Source organism: Heliangelus exortis, chromosome 3 (genome assembly GCF_036169615.1).
Source record: "Heliangelus exortis chromosome 3, bHelExo1.hap1, whole genome shotgun sequence".
NCBI classification, from domain to species: Eukaryota; Metazoa; Chordata; class Aves; order Apodiformes; family Trochilidae; genus Heliangelus; species Heliangelus exortis.
The window spans coordinates 115,384,157-115,401,609 of NC_092424.1; the positions used below are offsets into that span (position 1 = coordinate 115,384,157).

Genomic DNA, 17,453 nt, shown 5'->3' on the forward strand with positions numbered 1-17,453 from the left:
TATCTGTCTAGCCTTCATTTCAGATGTTGACAGAAGCAGTTATGAAGGAACCATCTAGTGAATGTTTTGAATGTATTTATTTACACAGTCTAATTCCCACTTAGAAAGCAGGAACCTAATGTATGCAGGAATACCCAAGGTCTGGAACTATGGAAAACAAAGAAGCCCATTTCCTTGCATACGTTAGACTAAGAAAATCATCGCCCTAGCGCCTGAGAAAATGGATACAAGACGAATAAACTTCATTGGTGAGTGGAACATTTCTGTGTCCCTGCGGCCTGGAGCCGGGCTGTACCACAGCTCCCCCCGGGGGACAGTGTCCCAGACCCACAGCAGTCGCCGGAGTCGTGGCTGATGCTCGTGAGCGGCCCCGGCAGCCGAGGCACCGGCGTCCAGCATCGTGTGGTCCCACCCTCGGGGCCGCCGCGGCCTCTCCGGGAAGGCAGCGGTTCCGGGCAGCGCGTGCCGGGGACAGGGCCCAGTCACCGGGTAACAGACCGGAGCCGCCCATCAAGGCCGGGCCTCACCGCCCGGGCGGGCCGAGGCCGCTTTTCCGAGCCCAACGAGACCTTCGGGGCGGAGCATCGGTCCCACCGCGGCTGCCCCGGTACCGCCGGCCCGCTCCTGCCATCCCCAGGGCGGAACGCAGCCCGCGGAGGCTGCCGGCCCCTTTGCGCCTCCCCCACCCCCAGACACAGCCCGGCCGCTCCCCGGGGCAGCGGCCGACACAGCGGGGCCCAGGGGCACTCACCGAGCTGCCCCCGTCGTCCCGCATGGTGCCAGTGCTGATGGTACCAGTGCCGCTGCCGCCACGTCAGCGCGCGCCCCGCCCTCCCTCGCGCGGCCACGAGGTCCTGCCGCTTCCGGCCGACTCCCTCACAGCGGCACCGGGCGGGCGTTCGGGACTCCGGGTGCTGCCCCGGCCACCCAGCGGGGGGCGGAGGGGCGCGCGTAGCCTCGGTACGTGCCCGGAGGCGGGGCGGCAGCCGGTTCCGCACCCTACACCTCACGGCGGGGCCGCGTTCTGGCCCGGAAGGAGTAGGCAGTGCCGGGAAGATGGCGGCGGGCGGGCTGACGAAGGCGCCGGTGTGCCTCCTAGTGCTGGGCATGGCGGGCTCTGGAAAAACCACCTTCGTGCAGGTGAGGGACGGTGCTGGGAGCGGTGGGACCTGCCGGTGTCCGGCGGGGCCTGACCTCTCCTGGTGTCCCCGCAGCGTCTGACGGCACAGCTGCACGGACAGCACTGCCCCCCCTACCTCATCAACCTGGACCCCGCCGTGCGCGATCTGCCCTTCCCCGCCAATATCGGTGAGTGCGGTCCATATCGGACCCGGCACTGGGGGGAGTGGAGGGGTGGGGAGGCGCGGAGTGGTGGAGCCTGCCAGAAGAAGACCAATGAATCATCAGTCAATCAATCAATCAATTTTGGGCTTAGTGCTTTCCATGCGTTTCGCGGGGGAGGATGCGGGCTGTGTGAAGTATTTGCACGTGTTGCTCGGGTTCTCTGAGAGATTTTATGTCCTAACTAAACTTTTGGGGGTTTGTTTGTTTTTAAATAATTTATTTCTCGCACCAGTCTTTAACACGTGAATTTTTAGGAGCAAAGACAAGAGTCTATCGTGTGTGTACGTTTTTTTAACGTCATCTGGATTGATTTGATGTGTTTGGGTCTCTGTAGGTTTCTTTATTTGTCATCAGTGAACGTGTTAGATTCAACTTGGTTCCCTCTATTCAGAACATCGGTAACCACTTTGTACAATTAAATAACTATTTTAAAGTACATGAATTTTAGAGAAAATTAAATACCTTGTCTGTGAAACAGCCCTTATGTTTAGCCATTCCAAAGAGCTCAATAATCACTACGTTTGAGAGACTTGTGTCTCTTAAGCTTTCTGAAATTTATCAGCAGTGTGGTTGCCCAAGTTGTTATATTGGTGTCAGGTGAGTAATTGGGGTATCTGTTCCAGTGCTGGATCTGTAATAATGCAGATGGGTAAGTATGCCTTGTCACCTGATGCTGATCAGCTAAGAATAAAATTCAACTGTAGCAGTTACTACTGCTCAATACCTGAACTGGTGGTGTTTCACATGGCTTACATTGCCTTTCATATGTCTAATGACACCACAGCAAGTCTGGTAGGTTTATTCTACGGGGGAGATTTTTTCTGTTGGTGCTAGATCTGTTATTGAGACCAAAGGAGATTCACTAGAAAAAGGGCTTTCACCTCTGCACACTGATGAACAATGTTTTAAAGGTGATGTCTTATAACTATTTATATATATCCTTCGTCTAGATATCAGGGACACTGTGAAGTACAAAGAAGTCATGAAACAGTATCCTTTTTTTGTCTAAATAAATATATTTGAAATCATGGATTTTGTGAAGTCTTGTCACTTCTGCAGAGTATAATGAAGAGGGCAGGAGGTGTTGGGGTCTGCAGTAATACAGAATGTTGCATTAAGATCAGTTTTTGACTACATGTTTCTTGCATGTAAGGTTAGAAATGTGTTCTACAGATTTTAATACTTCATAGGTAATGTTTCTCCTGTGCTAAAAGTGATTCTACCCAATAGTGTGTATTTACAAACAATAGGCACCCTGCCTGCTTTTTTTTTTTTCTGTTGTTCTTTTCGAAGAGTTTTTATCTTTCTTTCTGGAAGTCAGCAGCCTGATCCCTGTGTTTTAACAAGTCTAATTTTATCAAGTCTAAACATGCAAATTCCTATTTTCTTAGAGTAGGTGAAGAAAACGATTTCTGCTGTTTGACCATAATCAAAGCACCGTTGCCCTTTTGAATCTCAGAAGCATGGGACTTCTGGCCCTTGCTGCACAGTGGTTTGAGCAGTAACACTACTCTAGAATGACTGCACATTCAGAGGGGCATGGGGGTCCTTTGTCTGCTGGGTGCAGGTAGAGATAATACACACTGTTTGGGTTTGACTTGCTAGTGTGACTTTAATTTAATATTTTAGACAGAGTAAAGATGGTGGGGGACAGGATTCTTCACTTTGATTTGGAGTTACCAGCAAAACATCCAAGTGTAAGTTTCAGTTTGGTTTGTAAGTGCATTATTTGCTTTACTGTGCCTTTACTGTGTTTAACCACCTCATGAAACAGTGCTTAAGGAGCGGGTTCTGGCCTTACACTCTGATATTGAGGGTAGTGAACCTAGAAGACAGTGTGTACTGATAAATCAGGTTTTAAGCAGTTTAAAAAAAAGCCTTATTTTCTTTGAACATAAATAGCATACAGGTCTGCATGTATGAAAAAGGATTTTGAAATCTTCACCTGTAAGCTGATGCATCACTTGGAAGACTTAAATGTGCATTAAGGGTATTGTCTTTTGCTGCAAGGTATCCAGTGCACATTGTATATGCCCAACTGTTACAAGCTCTCTGATAATCATCTGTTTTCCTAAACAAAGTGTCTAGGTATGGACTGGGTCCAAATGGTGGGATAGTGACCTCTCTCAATCTCTTTGCTACCAGATTTGATCAGGTACAAGGTTGCTCCTGTGTGATGCTGTGAATACTGTACTGGGAGACTCAGCAGGGGGGGGTGTAACTGGAGTCTTATCACTGCATTTATGTATCCTCCTAATATTTTTTTTGAGTATTCTCCATACAGAAGCATGAGTTTTACAAAGCAGCCAAAGTGCATTGGCTTTCATTTGAGAGATTTCAGTTTTCCAGCTTTTTTAGAAGTGAAATTGGGAAGCTGTGTGTACAGAACTGTGTTCAGGCATGTGCAGAACTCTTCTGATGCACTGTATTCACAACAAAGTCTTTCATACGAATTCTCTGATTTTGAAGTAGGGAAGCTTGCTTCTGGAAGTGCTTTTTCTAGTTTTCCTAGGGTTATTTGATAATTGACTGCTCTGTTAAATCACCATGCTAAATCAGCACCGGGGTGGGAACTTGTGTGACATATTGGGACAGTGGACAATCTCTTAGTGATAAAGTAAGGGAGAGCTGCATTTGTTAAGCCATTTCTTTAGTCAGCACTAGAACACAGACAAAATCCAAGTTGTCTTTGTCCTGTGTGCAGCACCTAAGCATTTTCTACCCTTTCTCAGTATGGCATTTTCACACACATTATAAAACTAGGACACTTTGATTTTCTTTTGATACATACATTAAACTGTGCAAGTTAATGTTACAAATTATGATGAAAGTTTCCTGTGTTGCAACTAAATACAAAGTGTACTCCTTGTTTTAATCAGGTGATGAAGTTTATTGAAAAAAGACAAAATGCATCCAAGTGAGTACATGGTATCAAGTTCTACTGCTTTAGTATCAGTGGGAAAATCACCTGAAATTGTAAAAAGGTTCTCTGCATGCAGTTGGTTTTCAGCTTTGCTTTAAATTTTACGTGGAAAAGGACTCAGAATTAGAACAGATAATCTAGACTTTCTTTGGATCAACGAAATGTCTGCTGATTCCAGTTCTGCTTTTCCGTTAGACTGTAATTTTTTCTTACACAATATTCAGGCAAGAACTAATTCTTCTGAAAAGTCTGGGGTACTAATTGTCAAATTGTGCCTTCAGCTGTAATAGAATCTGAAGTGGGCACATGCTTCTAAAATAAAAAATTCATGCAGGAAATTTTCAAGCACGCTTATAAATCATGTCAGTGTTTGGGAGTAGCCTTTCCGATTTGTAGCAGAATAATCTTGTGATTTGTTGTTACTTGCTTCTGGTAGTCTAGTCAGAAGAGGACCTTGTGCTAAACTAATTTTCCATTGTTGTATGTTGGGGATGACTTTTACCAGGTATGTTATCATTGACACACCAGGGCAAATTGAGGTTTTCACCTGGTCAGCATCAGGAACCATCATAACTGAGGCCTTGGTAAGTTTTCTACATGACTTAACAGCGAGGCTCTGTGAAAGAAGTAGCTGTTGGACAGCATACACTTCTAATTAAAATATATTCTACTTGTTTCCAGGCTTCCTCTTTTCCTTCAGTTGTTGTTTATGTGATGGACACCTCTCGCAGTACTAACCCTATAACTTTTATGTCCAACATGCTGTATGCCTGCAGGTAAGAAAAGCTGAAAATGCAGTCCATCTGCTTTGATTGCTGTCTTTGATACTTGTTTTGCAGTGGAGTCATAGAATGGTTTGGGTTGAAATAGACCTTTCAAAACCATCTAATCTATACCAGTTCCATGGGCAGGAACGTTTTTCACTAGACCAGGTTGCTCAAAGCCCTGTTGAGCTTGACCTTGAACACATCCAGTAATGGGGCACCCACAGCTTCCCAGGACACCCTGCTCCAATGTCTCACCACTGGCACCATAAAAACTTTATTCCTCATGTCCAATCTAAATCTGCCCTCTTTCTGTTTGTCTCCCCTTGTACTGTCACTGCAGGCCTTGGTAAATTTCCCTCTGTCTTCCTTTTAAATACTGAAAGGCACAGTAAGTTCTCCCCAAAGCCTTCCCTTCTCCAGGCTGAACAACCCTAGCCCTCTCAGCCTGTCCTCAATGGAGAGGTGCTTCAGTCCTCTGAGTGTTTTTGTGGCCTCCTCTGGATCTGCTCCAAAAACTCTGTGTCTGTGTGGTACCGTGGGCCCCAGAGCTGGACACAGGGCTCAAGGTGTGGTACCACGTGAGCAAAGGAGCCAGGGAGGATCCCCTCCCTGGACCTGCCGGCCTCGCTGCTTCTGCTGCTGCCCACTGTACTGTTGCCTTTCTGGGCTGCCAGCACACACTGATACATCACACCCACTTAATCTGATGGTTTGGTTATTCTCTTTGTGGTTATTCTCTTAGGTTTTCCCATTGGATAAGCAAAATAATGTTGGTGCCAGTGGACATCTGGAGGTTGTTGGGACAAAACTCCCACTAAAAACATTAAGTAATTCATGAGACTGTAGTATGGTGAAGGCTATTTACAGTAGCTCTAACACAGTGCCTGTCACTTATGAAATAATTTATTTAAGATGTATCAAGATGTCCAGGTTTAAGTTCCTGCTTGTAAACATAATATCTTACTAATTTAAAAAATATTATTGATACTTCCAGTGATTTTTCAGTATTTCTTTGGAATTCAGCATGCCATAGAGTTCTTGACTCATTGTCTTCCTCCCCATACATGGATTTTTCTGTTTTCTTTCATGTTAAGCCAGGGGCTAGATACTTATGTAAAGATCAACATATCTAGAGCTGTCATAATTCATGGTAAATATTGGTAAAAAGTTTAAAAAAACCCAAACTATTAATGCTTGTACCAAGGTCAGAAGCTCATTGTGACAGAAGCAATCAAAATGTGTCTTACCATATACTGCATTTTCTGAGATTAGCGTTGAGCAAATGTTGCATACAGGGAAATAATGTTGCATTACATGTAGGCAAATTAACATGTAAGCTCATGTGTCGCTGTAGTTTTGATTTATAGATGTTTCAAGTTATTTGAATTCCTTGGTCAGTTCATGAATAATATCGCAGAACCTAAGGTTTGAGTCAGAATAATTAGAAAATGCAAAGAGATATAAAAACTGCAACCTGAGATTCAGAAAATAGTAATCAAAATCAACTGGGGGGGCAGAAGGAGTTTTTATATCTTACAGTTATATGCTTATATCTTGGAGGGGATACTCTTCAATTATGGTAAGCAGGATCTGGGTGAAAATTACATTCCAATTAATGCAGAGGAAAGTAGTTATCTTCTGAAGGCAGATGTATTCAGTTTTGCACAAGTATTGTCTGTCTTATGCTTAACTTTTGGGGTTTTAAAAATTTATTTATTTTAGGGTGATTTAAATTAATTTTTAATGTGTTTATTTGTTTTTTTTTTTTGTTCCCACTCCAGTATCCTGTACAAGACAAAGCTACCTTTCATTGTTGTCATGAACAAAGTAAGTTAAAGCTACAGTTTCTGTTTCCTACTGGAACATTGTTCTGCTTAGGTTGCTCTGCTGTAGGGTCTTTGTCTTACTAAAATATCAACATTTCTAGAAAATAAAGGCTGGGAGGGAGCAGCAGGCTGAAATTGAATCTAAAAAAGGTCTTTATTCTGGTATACACATGCACAAGAAGACAGGGATTGGCAGTTACACCCAAACATTCAAGTTAAGGGTGACATGAACAGCTGAAGTGTTTTGCACCCTAACCCTGGGCTATAAGGAAATTTAGATTTGAAACATAAGGGTAAGTTCATTACTGATCAGAATAATTGTCTTCAATCATTGTTTCTATTCCACATCAGCTGGTAACTCACTGTGGGAATTTTCTTTTTATTTCTTGGTTGTTATTTTGTTTACCTGTTAGGTAGGAAGCTTCCCAAATCCTTTGCTTTCAGCATGTAACTGGAGTGGATGCAGCAATGCCTCCATGAGGCACTAGTCTTGTTCTTCTCAAAATGCTGTCAACTGCTGTGTCTGAAATGGAAACCAGATCAGGGTTGTCTTAAACACCAGTTCATGGATGTTGTAGGCCAGAAAATAAATTGGTTCCCTAGTCTGGAAACAGGAGTAGTGCAGAAGCTCAACAGGGCTTCTTACTGGTGTGATTCCAGGTGCTTCCAAAGAAATTCTCCAATAGCACCTTCTAATCAATCAGGAGGTACTTCTATTTTTTGCGAAGATCTCCAGTGTAGGGCAGCTGAAATGTAAATCTCCTCAAGAACAGTATGAAAGGCATCTCAGTGAGTTTGCTGTCATGAATGTCAAGACAAGGGTATGGATGCAGCCTGTGATAGGGATATAATGTTGGATATATAACTGTGATTAAATCCTGAAGTTAAACGTTTCTCAGAACTGGGATTTTCACCGAGGAAAAACTCCTTATGTCCCTGCTCCTTCCTTCGTGTGCACTGCTGATATCCCCAGGGCAGAACAGCGGACCAGGGGACCTTTGGGATGGGCCAGCAAGTCTTTTATTTTGCACCTTTTTCCCACCCTAACCCTAACCCTGGGCTTGAATAAATTTACATTTGAAAACTAAGGGTAAGTTATTTACTTATCAGAAGAATTGTCTTCAATCACTGTTTCTACTCAGTGGTGGGCTGATGACTCACAGTTGGAATTTTTTAAAATCTGTCTGTTTTGGGGAAGAAGCCCCATGTATTGTAGCAGGCAAGACTTTATGTGAAAGGAGTTTGGTTCAGTGACACCAAAAATATGCCCGTGTCTGCCAGGAAACACTCACCTAAGGGTGCACCTCTGCTGTTATACACAGTACTTGTAGCCTTAAAGGAATGCTTTTAAACATGCAGTCATCTCTTTAAACATAATTTGATATTGAGTCCCATTAGATCTGTGGTGTGAGTACTCCTCCTTTTCCTCACAGGCATCTTTGTACTCAGGGAATTGGTCCCCAGCAGAGCAAGCTTTGCCTGTGTGCACATGTGTGTCCCACATGCTTCCTTGAGGAAACCTGTGCTGTGAATGTGACATTTTACACCAACCAAGCAGGATTAGTGCCTGAGATGCTCCTATTGCATACATCTTCCCAATGACCCAAGCCCTGTGTGTTTTTGATACCTGCTTGCTTACTTAGCAAGTTTTTGTACACTGTTTTCCTTATAACTCCAGAGAGTAATTAGAATAAGCTGTAAAACTTTTCCTGTAGAAAAAGGCATGAGGTAGAAAAATCATTCTCTCTTAAGAAAATGCATTTTTAAAAATGACAAGAATAAATTACTTCATTGGTGTATGTAAGGCAAGGTAGGCCCCAAGGCTTGGGATGCGTAAGTTCGTTTTGATCTGATCATAGAATCACAGAATTAGCTGGGTTGGAAGGGACCTCAGAGGTCATCAAGTCCAACCCTTGACCCACCGGTGCGGTTGCTAGACCATGGCACTGAGTGCCACATCCAGTCTCTTTTTAAATGTCTCCAGGGACGGAGAATCTACCACCTCACCGGGCAGTCCATTCCATTGCCTGATCACCCTCTCCGTAAAGAAATTCTTTCTAATATCTAACCTAAATGCTTAGCCTTTGGTGAAAAGTAAAGCTGTTGTGATCTAACCCCAGCTGGCGATGAAGTATGAAATATCCTTGGGGCCAGATGTCCCAGCTGTATCTCCTCCCAGCTTCCTGTGCACTCCCAGCCATAGGGGGTTTCCAGCACAACAAACATGGTTTCTGGCACAAATCTAAAACATAGCCTCATACTAACTACAATGAAGAAAACTGCGGGAGAACAGTGGACAACATGCAGATTAATGTAGTCAAAGTATTGCTGTTTATTGAGAGTAGTGGTAGCCCTTTTATACACAGTCAGGCTGATAACATAATAAAAGCGTATTGCTGATTGGTACAACACATTCTTCATATGCCACAGGGGACTATCTAACTGGTTAAATACAACTGTTTATGTGCTGTCTATGTGATGCTTTCCCATCCTGTCATTCTTCTTTTCTGCTGCCAACTCCCTTATCTTTTGCCCATGGGTGATCTTCTAATAACCTTGCAGCTGGGCCTTAAGGCCCTTAGCTCACTCTGGCTAATGCTAAATAGTCAGGATTGCTCACGTCTGTTTTCTTCCAAAAACTCTCCCAACAGAAAACCATCACAAAACCCAACAACATTTGAATTTTTGAGAAGCATTTTGAAACCAATTCTAGTGAAGAATGGTAGAATCCCAAGGAACTTATATATGTGCAGTGACAAACAGATTTAAGGAATGTTAAGATTTCCAGAGGAAAAAAAAAAATTGTAGAGTTGTACAGTGGGGAATTTCTGGATTCGCCTTTCCAGTAAACTGTAAAAGCCTTCAGACTTGGAATTGTATCCCTAAACATCCCTTCGTAAAACTGGGACAGTGGTTGGTTGGCTTCTCTCTCTGTATTCTAGTAGTTGATTTGATAAAAACAGAGCTTGGAAAACTTGAGACCAGGGCTGAATATTTTGAAAAGAGCACTGTTTTGAGAATAAATTTTAAATGGAATTTTTAAATTTGTCCACTTAATAGCCAAAGGCTAAGAATTCATTGCCATTATTTCTGAAAATTCTCTTCTCTTTCCAGACAGACATAATTGACCACAGTTTTGCAGTAGAATGGATGCAGGACTTTGAGACTTTTCAGGATGCCCTGAATCAAGAGACATCCTATGTCAGTAACCTGACTCGTTCTATGAGTTTAGTGTTGGATGAGTTTTATAGTTCACTGAAGGTAAGAATCTTCCTCTTTTTACTACCTCTTGTAAAAGCCTGGAGAAGAGAAAGCTCCAGGAAGATATTACTGATGTGTATAAATACCTGATGGGAGGATGTAAGGAAAATTGAGGCAGGCTCTTGTCAGTGGTGCCCTGTGAAAGGACAAGAGGTAACAAAGTAAAATACAGGAAACTACGTTGTAAGAAAGAGGAAAAAAGATATACTATAATTTTTGTGATTATACTATAATTTTTGTGATTGAACACGGGAACAGATGATCCAGGGAAACTGGAGTCTCCAAACTTGGAGATACTCAGAACAAGCTCAGGCAAGATCTGGAGCAACCTATTCTAGTTAATCCTGCTTTTGGGACAGAAGAGGTTATACAGATGATCTCCAGAGGTATCTTCCAGCCTCAACTGTTCTGTCCTGCAAAAGGGCTTTTCATTGCCCTTTTGAACTGGAATCTGCTGATAAGCATGGCACTGAGAGTGATGATTTGCTGGCTTGAATGTAAAGTGACTTCTGTTGGTTGTCACACTGAATGGCAGCCTGAATCATTTCATAGTGAATAGTGATCAGTCACCAGAAGAAAGCTAAGATGGGCTGGTACAAGGTAATGTTCTGTGTTGCAGTGTCTCCCATGTGAGGTAATTTTCCTTGTTCTGAAAGTGTCAAGTTGGGCAATTTACTATGTAGGTAATGTTATAAATGACCGAGACTCAAAATTCTTCTGTTAATGGTTTAATTTAATCAATAAAATTGCAATAAGCAAAACAGCTCTGGGTGTGTGGGGAGTCTCCGCTCCACTCACATGCACCGTAAAGTTTAATCTTTTAGCTTATATTACGTGCCCTAATACATATTCATAACTATTCTAATACATATTCATGACTGTTCTAGGAATAGGCTGGATTAGGTTTATTAGTTCTTGGAAGAGGTGGGCCTTCAAAGGCGCATGCCCACTTTATCTCTGAGGGTCTTTTTGACCCCCATCTGGTGGTCGTTAGATAAAGTCAGTGTCTGCCTCAGTTTCCCCTCTTGTTACCCTTCGATACCGCACATGCGCTCCGTCGCCCTTACCTGTGGAACACTCTGCAGTCTGCAGTAAAACCACCTTAAATTGCAACGCTAGGTGGTGAGCAGCAAAATCAGCTTAGATTAGCACAACGGAATATACATTGTAGCGTTTTCAAGGTACGGAAACTGTGGATGTCTTGTTTCTTGTTTCCCTAAGCCTTGTAGTTACACAAAGAACAGTTATATTTGCATCTTCCACAATGTTGAAGGCAGATATATTATTGGTACTCTCAAAATGGGGTTAGCAAAATACTTTATAAAACTTGTGTTACTAAACACTTTATAATTATTCAAATAATTATTCAACATGAATTCACAAACACACACATATATTACAGGTAAGAAGGGAAAGAGTCTCAGAAACAAACAGAAAAAATCCCGCATGTTTTCTGATGCAAGAACTGTGGCTTTTTTCCTACTCACTGGGTTAAGTCCATTCAGTTTCTTTTAAAACAGTATACCTTTAAGTATGTCAATGATCCCATTGTCTGTGCTAAAAGGCTTTAGCTAATTCATTTTTTGTCAGCTTTTACTTAACAAAAAAGCAAGCAAATGGCTTTATGGATGTTACAAGGAAGTCAGTAAAATAAAAAGTTATTCCTTTCCTCTAGATGATTATAATTTAGCCAAGACAAAAAATATGTGTCCTCTATGGAGCAATGTACAGTATTATGAAACATATTCTAGTGGTGCCATATACAGGACTAAAGAGCTTTGTAGTCTTGATTTGCTAATTGGCTTTTCATTTGCATCTTTTGCTATCAGAACAATCTGGAAAGCAGGACTCATGTAGAGGATTATAGAGTAGAAAGCAGCTTGTAGTTAAGTGCAATGAAAGTATAAGTATTATATATCAGCACAGTGCCTAGGCTAACACTTAAAATCCTATCTATCTGTTGCTTACTTGTCTGCATATTTACTGTAGTATTGATAAAATGCATCTCTGTGTTGGAAGAAGTCTTACATTTGAAAGGGAGTAGTTAAGACTGCCTTGCTTATGAAAGAGAGTGAGAACTTTCAATAGAGGGTGTAAGATTCCTAAGGGTCACCAAGTACTGGCTAGTAATAATCTTAATTAACGGTATTTTTAGATAATTGACCTAATAAAGCAGAAATAATGGCCAGAAGTGTAATGGCAGACAAGTTCACATTAGAAAGCAGATGGGCATTTTGAATGTATTGCCTTAGTAACTGATTAAATTCTCCACCTCTTGCTGGTCTGAGGGTTGGATTTGGGTGCCTTTTAAAATGTGCTTCATCTAAATGCAAAGTATTAGATTGAACTTCAGAAGCAAAAGGTCAGTTCTTGTGATCTGTTTTGCTCCTTGATATTGCAGCACAATAACCACTTATGACACTAGGTTCAGAAAGGGAACTCAGGTTATCAACAGTAACCAAGTAAACAAAAGAAAGACTTCATCTTTCTTTTGAGTTGCTTGATCTTGTTCCTTATGTTTAGATATCATAGTGTCTTAACTATGGTTTTTTTGGGGGTATTGACATTGGAGGTACAACGATGAGTGCAGACTCAGGTTTCCTGAGCAAAGCTGTATAGGGCAGGGACTTTGGACACAGTCCTGGAGGGATGGGATGGGGAGGAGGGGAAGAATTTCCAACTGCAAGAGGGGAGATGGGAGGAAGAGTGAGGGTGCTGAGCCCCTGGTTGCTCCGAGAAGCTGTTTCTGCCCCATCCCTGGCAGTGTCTGAGGCCAGGTTGGGTGGGGTTTGTAGCAACCTGGGCTGCTGGGAGGCAGGACTGGAATTAGATAATCTTTCAGGTTCCTTCCAACCCATACCATTCTGTGATTCCCACATACACACCCACTGATAAAATTTGTAAGAGAGACAAAGAAACAAAGGGAAAACCCCAAACAAAGAAACAAACAGACAGGTAGCAAACATTACAGCAGGTGGAGAAAGTTGTTGAAAGTAAGGACAGAAACAGAAGCATTACTGCATACTTGTATACCATTGTGATGATTAAATGGGTATCATTAGATTCCCCTGTTTTTTAAGTTGAGTGTTTGTTTGTTTTGTGGTTTTGTTTCGGTTTGTTTTTTTAAGATACTCCTTAGTCTTCCCCACTTTGATCATCAGTTACCTAAAAATGTGTTTCAATTACTGAAACAGTTCTGATATGTGGTTTTCTTTTACAGGTGGTTGGTGTTTCTTCTGTGCTTGGTACTGGACTAGATGATTTTTTTGTTCAGCTTTCTAAAGCTGTGGAAGAATATGAGAGGTAAGGTGTTAGATAATATTTGGTCACTTTCAACCCAAACTATTTCATGATTCTAAGAAGGGGGTATCCACATCCACTTGATCCTTACTTCATTATAGAAATATTTCCAGGTTCCATGGTGGTACAATACTTTGAAAATCTGTGAACAGTCTTTCTGTTTGAGATTCCATTGAACTGCCCTAAGAGGCATGATTACTGTCAGAGAAAGTCACGCCTGTGGTTAGAGGAGAGTGGTGGATCTGCTGATTAGGTATATCAGGGAAATTGCTAACCCAGCCCAGCTGCTTAAATTTCTTACCCAAGACAGTGTGAGAAAGGTTTGCTAAGGTCTCAGCGTCCAAATCTGTAAAAAGTACCATTGGTCTCACTGTAATGTGTCTCAGACATAAGCCCAGAGAAGACTTTTGGGGGGAAGAAACAAGCCTCTAATATGATCCTTACATAATATAAATCATGTATTAATTCATACTGAATGCACCTTCTTTATTTATCTTTTCAGAGAATATCGTCCAGAATATGAACGCCTGAGAAAAACAGCGGTAAGTATTTTGAACTATTTAATACCTGGGCATTGTGTCTTGGGGTCATTTTTTTATGCACACAGTTGACTCTTTCTTGGGAGGATCTAGCTTTTAATTTCTAATCATAGTGTGGAAAAACTCCATACCTGCAGCTCACCATCTGTCTTTTTTTTCCTCAGTTTGGTTGAGCATATATTAGCAAAAATAAAGATGTTTTCTAAAATACATGTTGGTTGGTTATGTTTTAATGCTAATAATTAAATAATAAAAATAGATAAATAAATAATAAAGAAAATTATTGGGAAAGATTTTTATATCTTCCACTCAGAAGAATAGGGACTTTCTCAAAAAATACCATTCTGAAGTGATTTTTTGAGAATATCCATGTATCTTTCCACACCAGGCAAGTGTACTCTTTTGACTTACACAATTGGTAGCAACTGAATTGCAGTACAAAAATCAATAGCTCTGGTCACCTCGAGTTCTGCAGGTGCAACTTCACTGAGTCTGACTTGCTGATGCTGCTGAAAATGTTCTTGAAGTCCATCATGCTGGAGGTTTCTTTCCATGTTTATCCAAAAGTTCTATGTAACCTTAGCTGTAAGACCTGGTTATTGAATTCAGCTTTCTGGCTCGTTGGCAGACTGCTAAAGTGGATGAGGTGACTCTTCTACTGATGCTTTACACATACTCAGAATCTCTGCGTAACTTTGTACCTACAGGAGGAAGCTCAAAATAAACAGAAGAGAGAGCAGCTAGAACACTTGTGGAAGGACATGGGCAGTGTGTGTGTGCAGGGCAACACACTTGCAGGTACCTTGGAAGATCTAAGTTGACTGCAGAAGTCTGCCTGGACAAGTCATGGAGGGCTTTTTGGTCCTCGCAGCAAAAGTGTGAAAGCAGCTTCATGCTATTGTAGAGGAGTGGGGCTTTAGTTCCTGTGGGATGGGTTAGACATAGCTCTTCTATGCCTCACAGACATGAGAAGAAACCTTGCTGTGTAGATAAAGCAGTAAGGAAATATTCTAAAAAAGATGAAACAGTCAAATTAGAGTATGAAAAAGCCCTGCTGTTGTTTGAGCTGTTGCCTTATATGAGTTTGATTATGGTCCTGGTGCAATCTGTCCTCTATCTGCAGAGTCCAGAAGGAGCTATGTGTCCCTTTAGAGTAGGTGTTAGTTGCTGTGGTTATGTGCAAATTATCAAGGCACAACTAACTGACTCATTAGCATGCTGTTTTGTGTATAGTCATTTCTGTTGCCTTCAAGGGTCTGATGATGCTTCTGCAATGGGTCCCTCTGAGCTGATCCTGACACGAGGAACTCTTGATGAAGAAGAAGAGAGGGAGAGCGATACTGATGACATTGACCATGAAGGTAAGGGAGTGAGAGATCTGATCTGGTCTGCTCAGGAAATACCCTCTGCCTTTCATTAACTGGATTGACTGTCATCAGAGCTAAAAAAAATCCAAATATTCAGTCACCTAAACATAGGTGTCTGAATCTGTAGCAGAATCCCAGCTTAGTCCAGTGAGACCATTCTAACCTTTGTGAAAGTTCAACTGGAAATTTTCTATTCAAGTAATCATTTTTAATAGGTGTAAAACATGCATGAACCAGATAACTTGGAGGGAGTATACAGCAAGCTCTGAACCTGATTAACACATGTTGTATCTTTTTGGCCTTACAATGTCAGCCCCTGGCTCTCTTCCCTTTTCCTGTGACTCTTGGTCTTGGAGCAGCCTTTAAGTTCTTACAGTATTTGATTTTTCTCTTACAGAGCTCACAGGCTCAGTCTTCATTATTTCCTGTTCCTGTGATTTTTAGAATCGCTTATTTCTTTTGCTTTGTAGTGAAGTGGAAGAGCAATTAGATTCTACGTGTTGCTCTGACTACTCTGACTAGCTTTTTTCAGTAACACAAGTAGAACAAATTCTGAAGTAGTACTGAACTGTGGGGTTTTTTTCCCCCCAGTTACTGAGGACAGTCATGAAGAACCAGCCTTCAGAAATTTCATGCAAGAGACACGGATGAAATACCAGAGAAGCAGCAGCCCAAATGAATGAGACCTTCAGAAACAAAGGGTTTGGAATCCCTTGTAATGGATTCAGCAGTAAAGGAACAGCATAAAGAAACCTGAGTGGACCCACACATGAAGTCTGTCTTTAAACAGCTTGTTCCGATACATTTGTCTTTTTCCCTGCAGTAATTGTTGGTCATACGAGTTGAAGACATTCTGTCCAACTGACTGCACATTTGGCCATCTGCCACTGTGACTTCCTGAATTTGAAGGAGACAGATAGCACTTTCTTTTATCTCCAGGTACTTTAGATATGCCTGTTGAGAGCTTTGATTTTTGAGCTCTGACAGTGCCAGCATCTGGAGTAGGTCTCCAAAAGTGCTCTCTTTTCACATTGTACAGACAGGTGTCTGCTGCAGCCAGGACACAAGTGAAATCTCTGCTGTATGAAACTTCATCAGTCTGGTGTTTGATGTTTTGCTTTCAATTAAATATATTTTATATACTAACAAATGGCTAGTGATTAATAGCAAGAGATGTAATTTCATCATTCTAACGTGAGACTACTTTCATTATTAAAGCCCACCTATATGAATGCACAGCAACTGCATCTTAACTACAGTCCATAGACACAATATAGATGTTTTCTAGGAAAATCCTGAGTAAGGAAAGTTTCCAAACTGGAAAGTAATAAAAATGCTTTACCAATTTCATGGCCTTTTACAACAAAGTTACAGAGATGCTGCATAGTGGCAGAGCAACTGATGTCATCTACCTGGATTTGTGCGAGGCATTTGACACTGTCCCACACGACATTCTGGTCTCAAAACTGACAAGACATGGATTTGACAGACGTTGTGGTCAATGGTTCAGTGTCCAAGTGGAGGCAAGTCACAAGTGGTGTTCCTCAGGAGTCAGTATTGGAACCAGTGTTGTTTAACATCTTTGTTGGAGATATGGACAGTGGGACAGAGTGTGTCCTTGGCAAGTTTACTGATGATACCAAGCTGTGTGGTGTGGTTGCCACCTTAGAGTGAAGGCAGGCCATCCAGAGGGACCTTGACAGGCTGGAGAGGTTGGCCTGTGCCAACATAATGAAGTTCAACATGGCCAAGTGCAAGGTCCTGCACCTGGCTCAGTGCATCCCCAGGGGCAAATATGGGCTGGGGGGAGAACCCATAGAGAGCAGCCCTGAGAAGGATTTGGGGGGTGGTAGTAGATGAGAAGCTTGACATGAGCGACCAGTGTGCACTCAGCCTAGAAGGCCACCCACATCCATCAAAAGGACAATGGCCAGCAGGGTGATGGAGGGGATTCTGTCCCCCTACTCTGTTCTTGTGAGACCACATCTGGAATACTGCAAAGATCATCAAAGGGCTGGAGTATGTCTGCTACAACGACAGGCTGAGAGAGTTGGGGCTATTCAGCTGGGAGAAGAGAAGGCTCTGGGGAGACTGGAACACTTTCCAATACGTGAAGGGGGCCACAG

General features: G+C 42.2%; 2 protein-coding genes across 4 annotated transcripts in view; one reads left to right on the forward strand and one right to left on the reverse strand.

Moving 5' to 3' along the window:
• The window catches only part of ZNF512 (zinc finger protein 512), a 23,103-nt gene extending 22,190 nt beyond the window's left edge, over positions 1–913 (reverse strand). Inside the window, exon 1 of one of the 2 annotated variants that reach the window (XM_071742422.1) lies at positions 752–913. In XM_071742422.1, coding sequence (XP_071598523.1) covers positions 752–775 — 24 coding nt within the window. In that variant the 5' untranslated portion in view covers positions 776–913. The remainder of the gene's footprint in view (positions 1–751) is intronic. The other variant, XM_071742421.1, reaches the window with a different exon arrangement.
• On the forward strand, positions 845–16,477 carry GPN1 (GPN-loop GTPase 1). 2 transcript variants are annotated; one of them, XM_071742423.1, is made up of 14 exons: positions 845–1,140; positions 1,215–1,308; positions 2,295–2,334; positions 3,433–3,499; positions 4,224–4,261; positions 4,773–4,851; positions 4,949–5,043; positions 6,816–6,861; positions 9,975–10,121; positions 13,342–13,424; positions 13,924–13,963; positions 14,668–14,758; positions 15,214–15,321; positions 15,919–16,477. In XM_071742423.1, exons 1-14 carry the CDS (start codon positions 1,057–1,059, stop codon positions 16,008–16,010), a joined length of 1,104 nt encoding a protein of 367 aa, XP_071598524.1. In that variant the 5' UTR covers positions 845–1,056; the 3' UTR covers positions 16,011–16,477. The 2 variants fall into 2 exon arrangements, with proteins under 2 accessions (XP_071598524.1, XP_071598525.1); XM_071742424.1 differs by lacking the exon at positions 2,295–2,334 and having other exon boundaries at positions 923–1,140; positions 3,426–3,499.
• The last annotated feature ends 976 nt before the right edge of the window (positions 16,478–17,453 follow it).

Excerpts from the sequence above, each read along its gene's own strand:
- GPN1 (XM_071742423.1), top strand. The coding sequence starts at position 1,057 with ATGGCGGCGGGCGGGCTGACGAAGGCGCCGGTGTGCCTCCTAGTGCTG. Across the intron at positions 1,141-1,214 it reads GAAAAACCACCTTCGTGCAG|CGTCTGACGGCACAGCTGCA; the intron begins GTGAGGGACGGT and ends GTGTCCCCGCAG. Across the intron at positions 13,425-13,923 it reads GCTGTGGAAGAATATGAGAG|AGAATATCGTCCAGAATATG; the intron begins GTAAGGTGTTAG and ends TTATCTTTTCAG.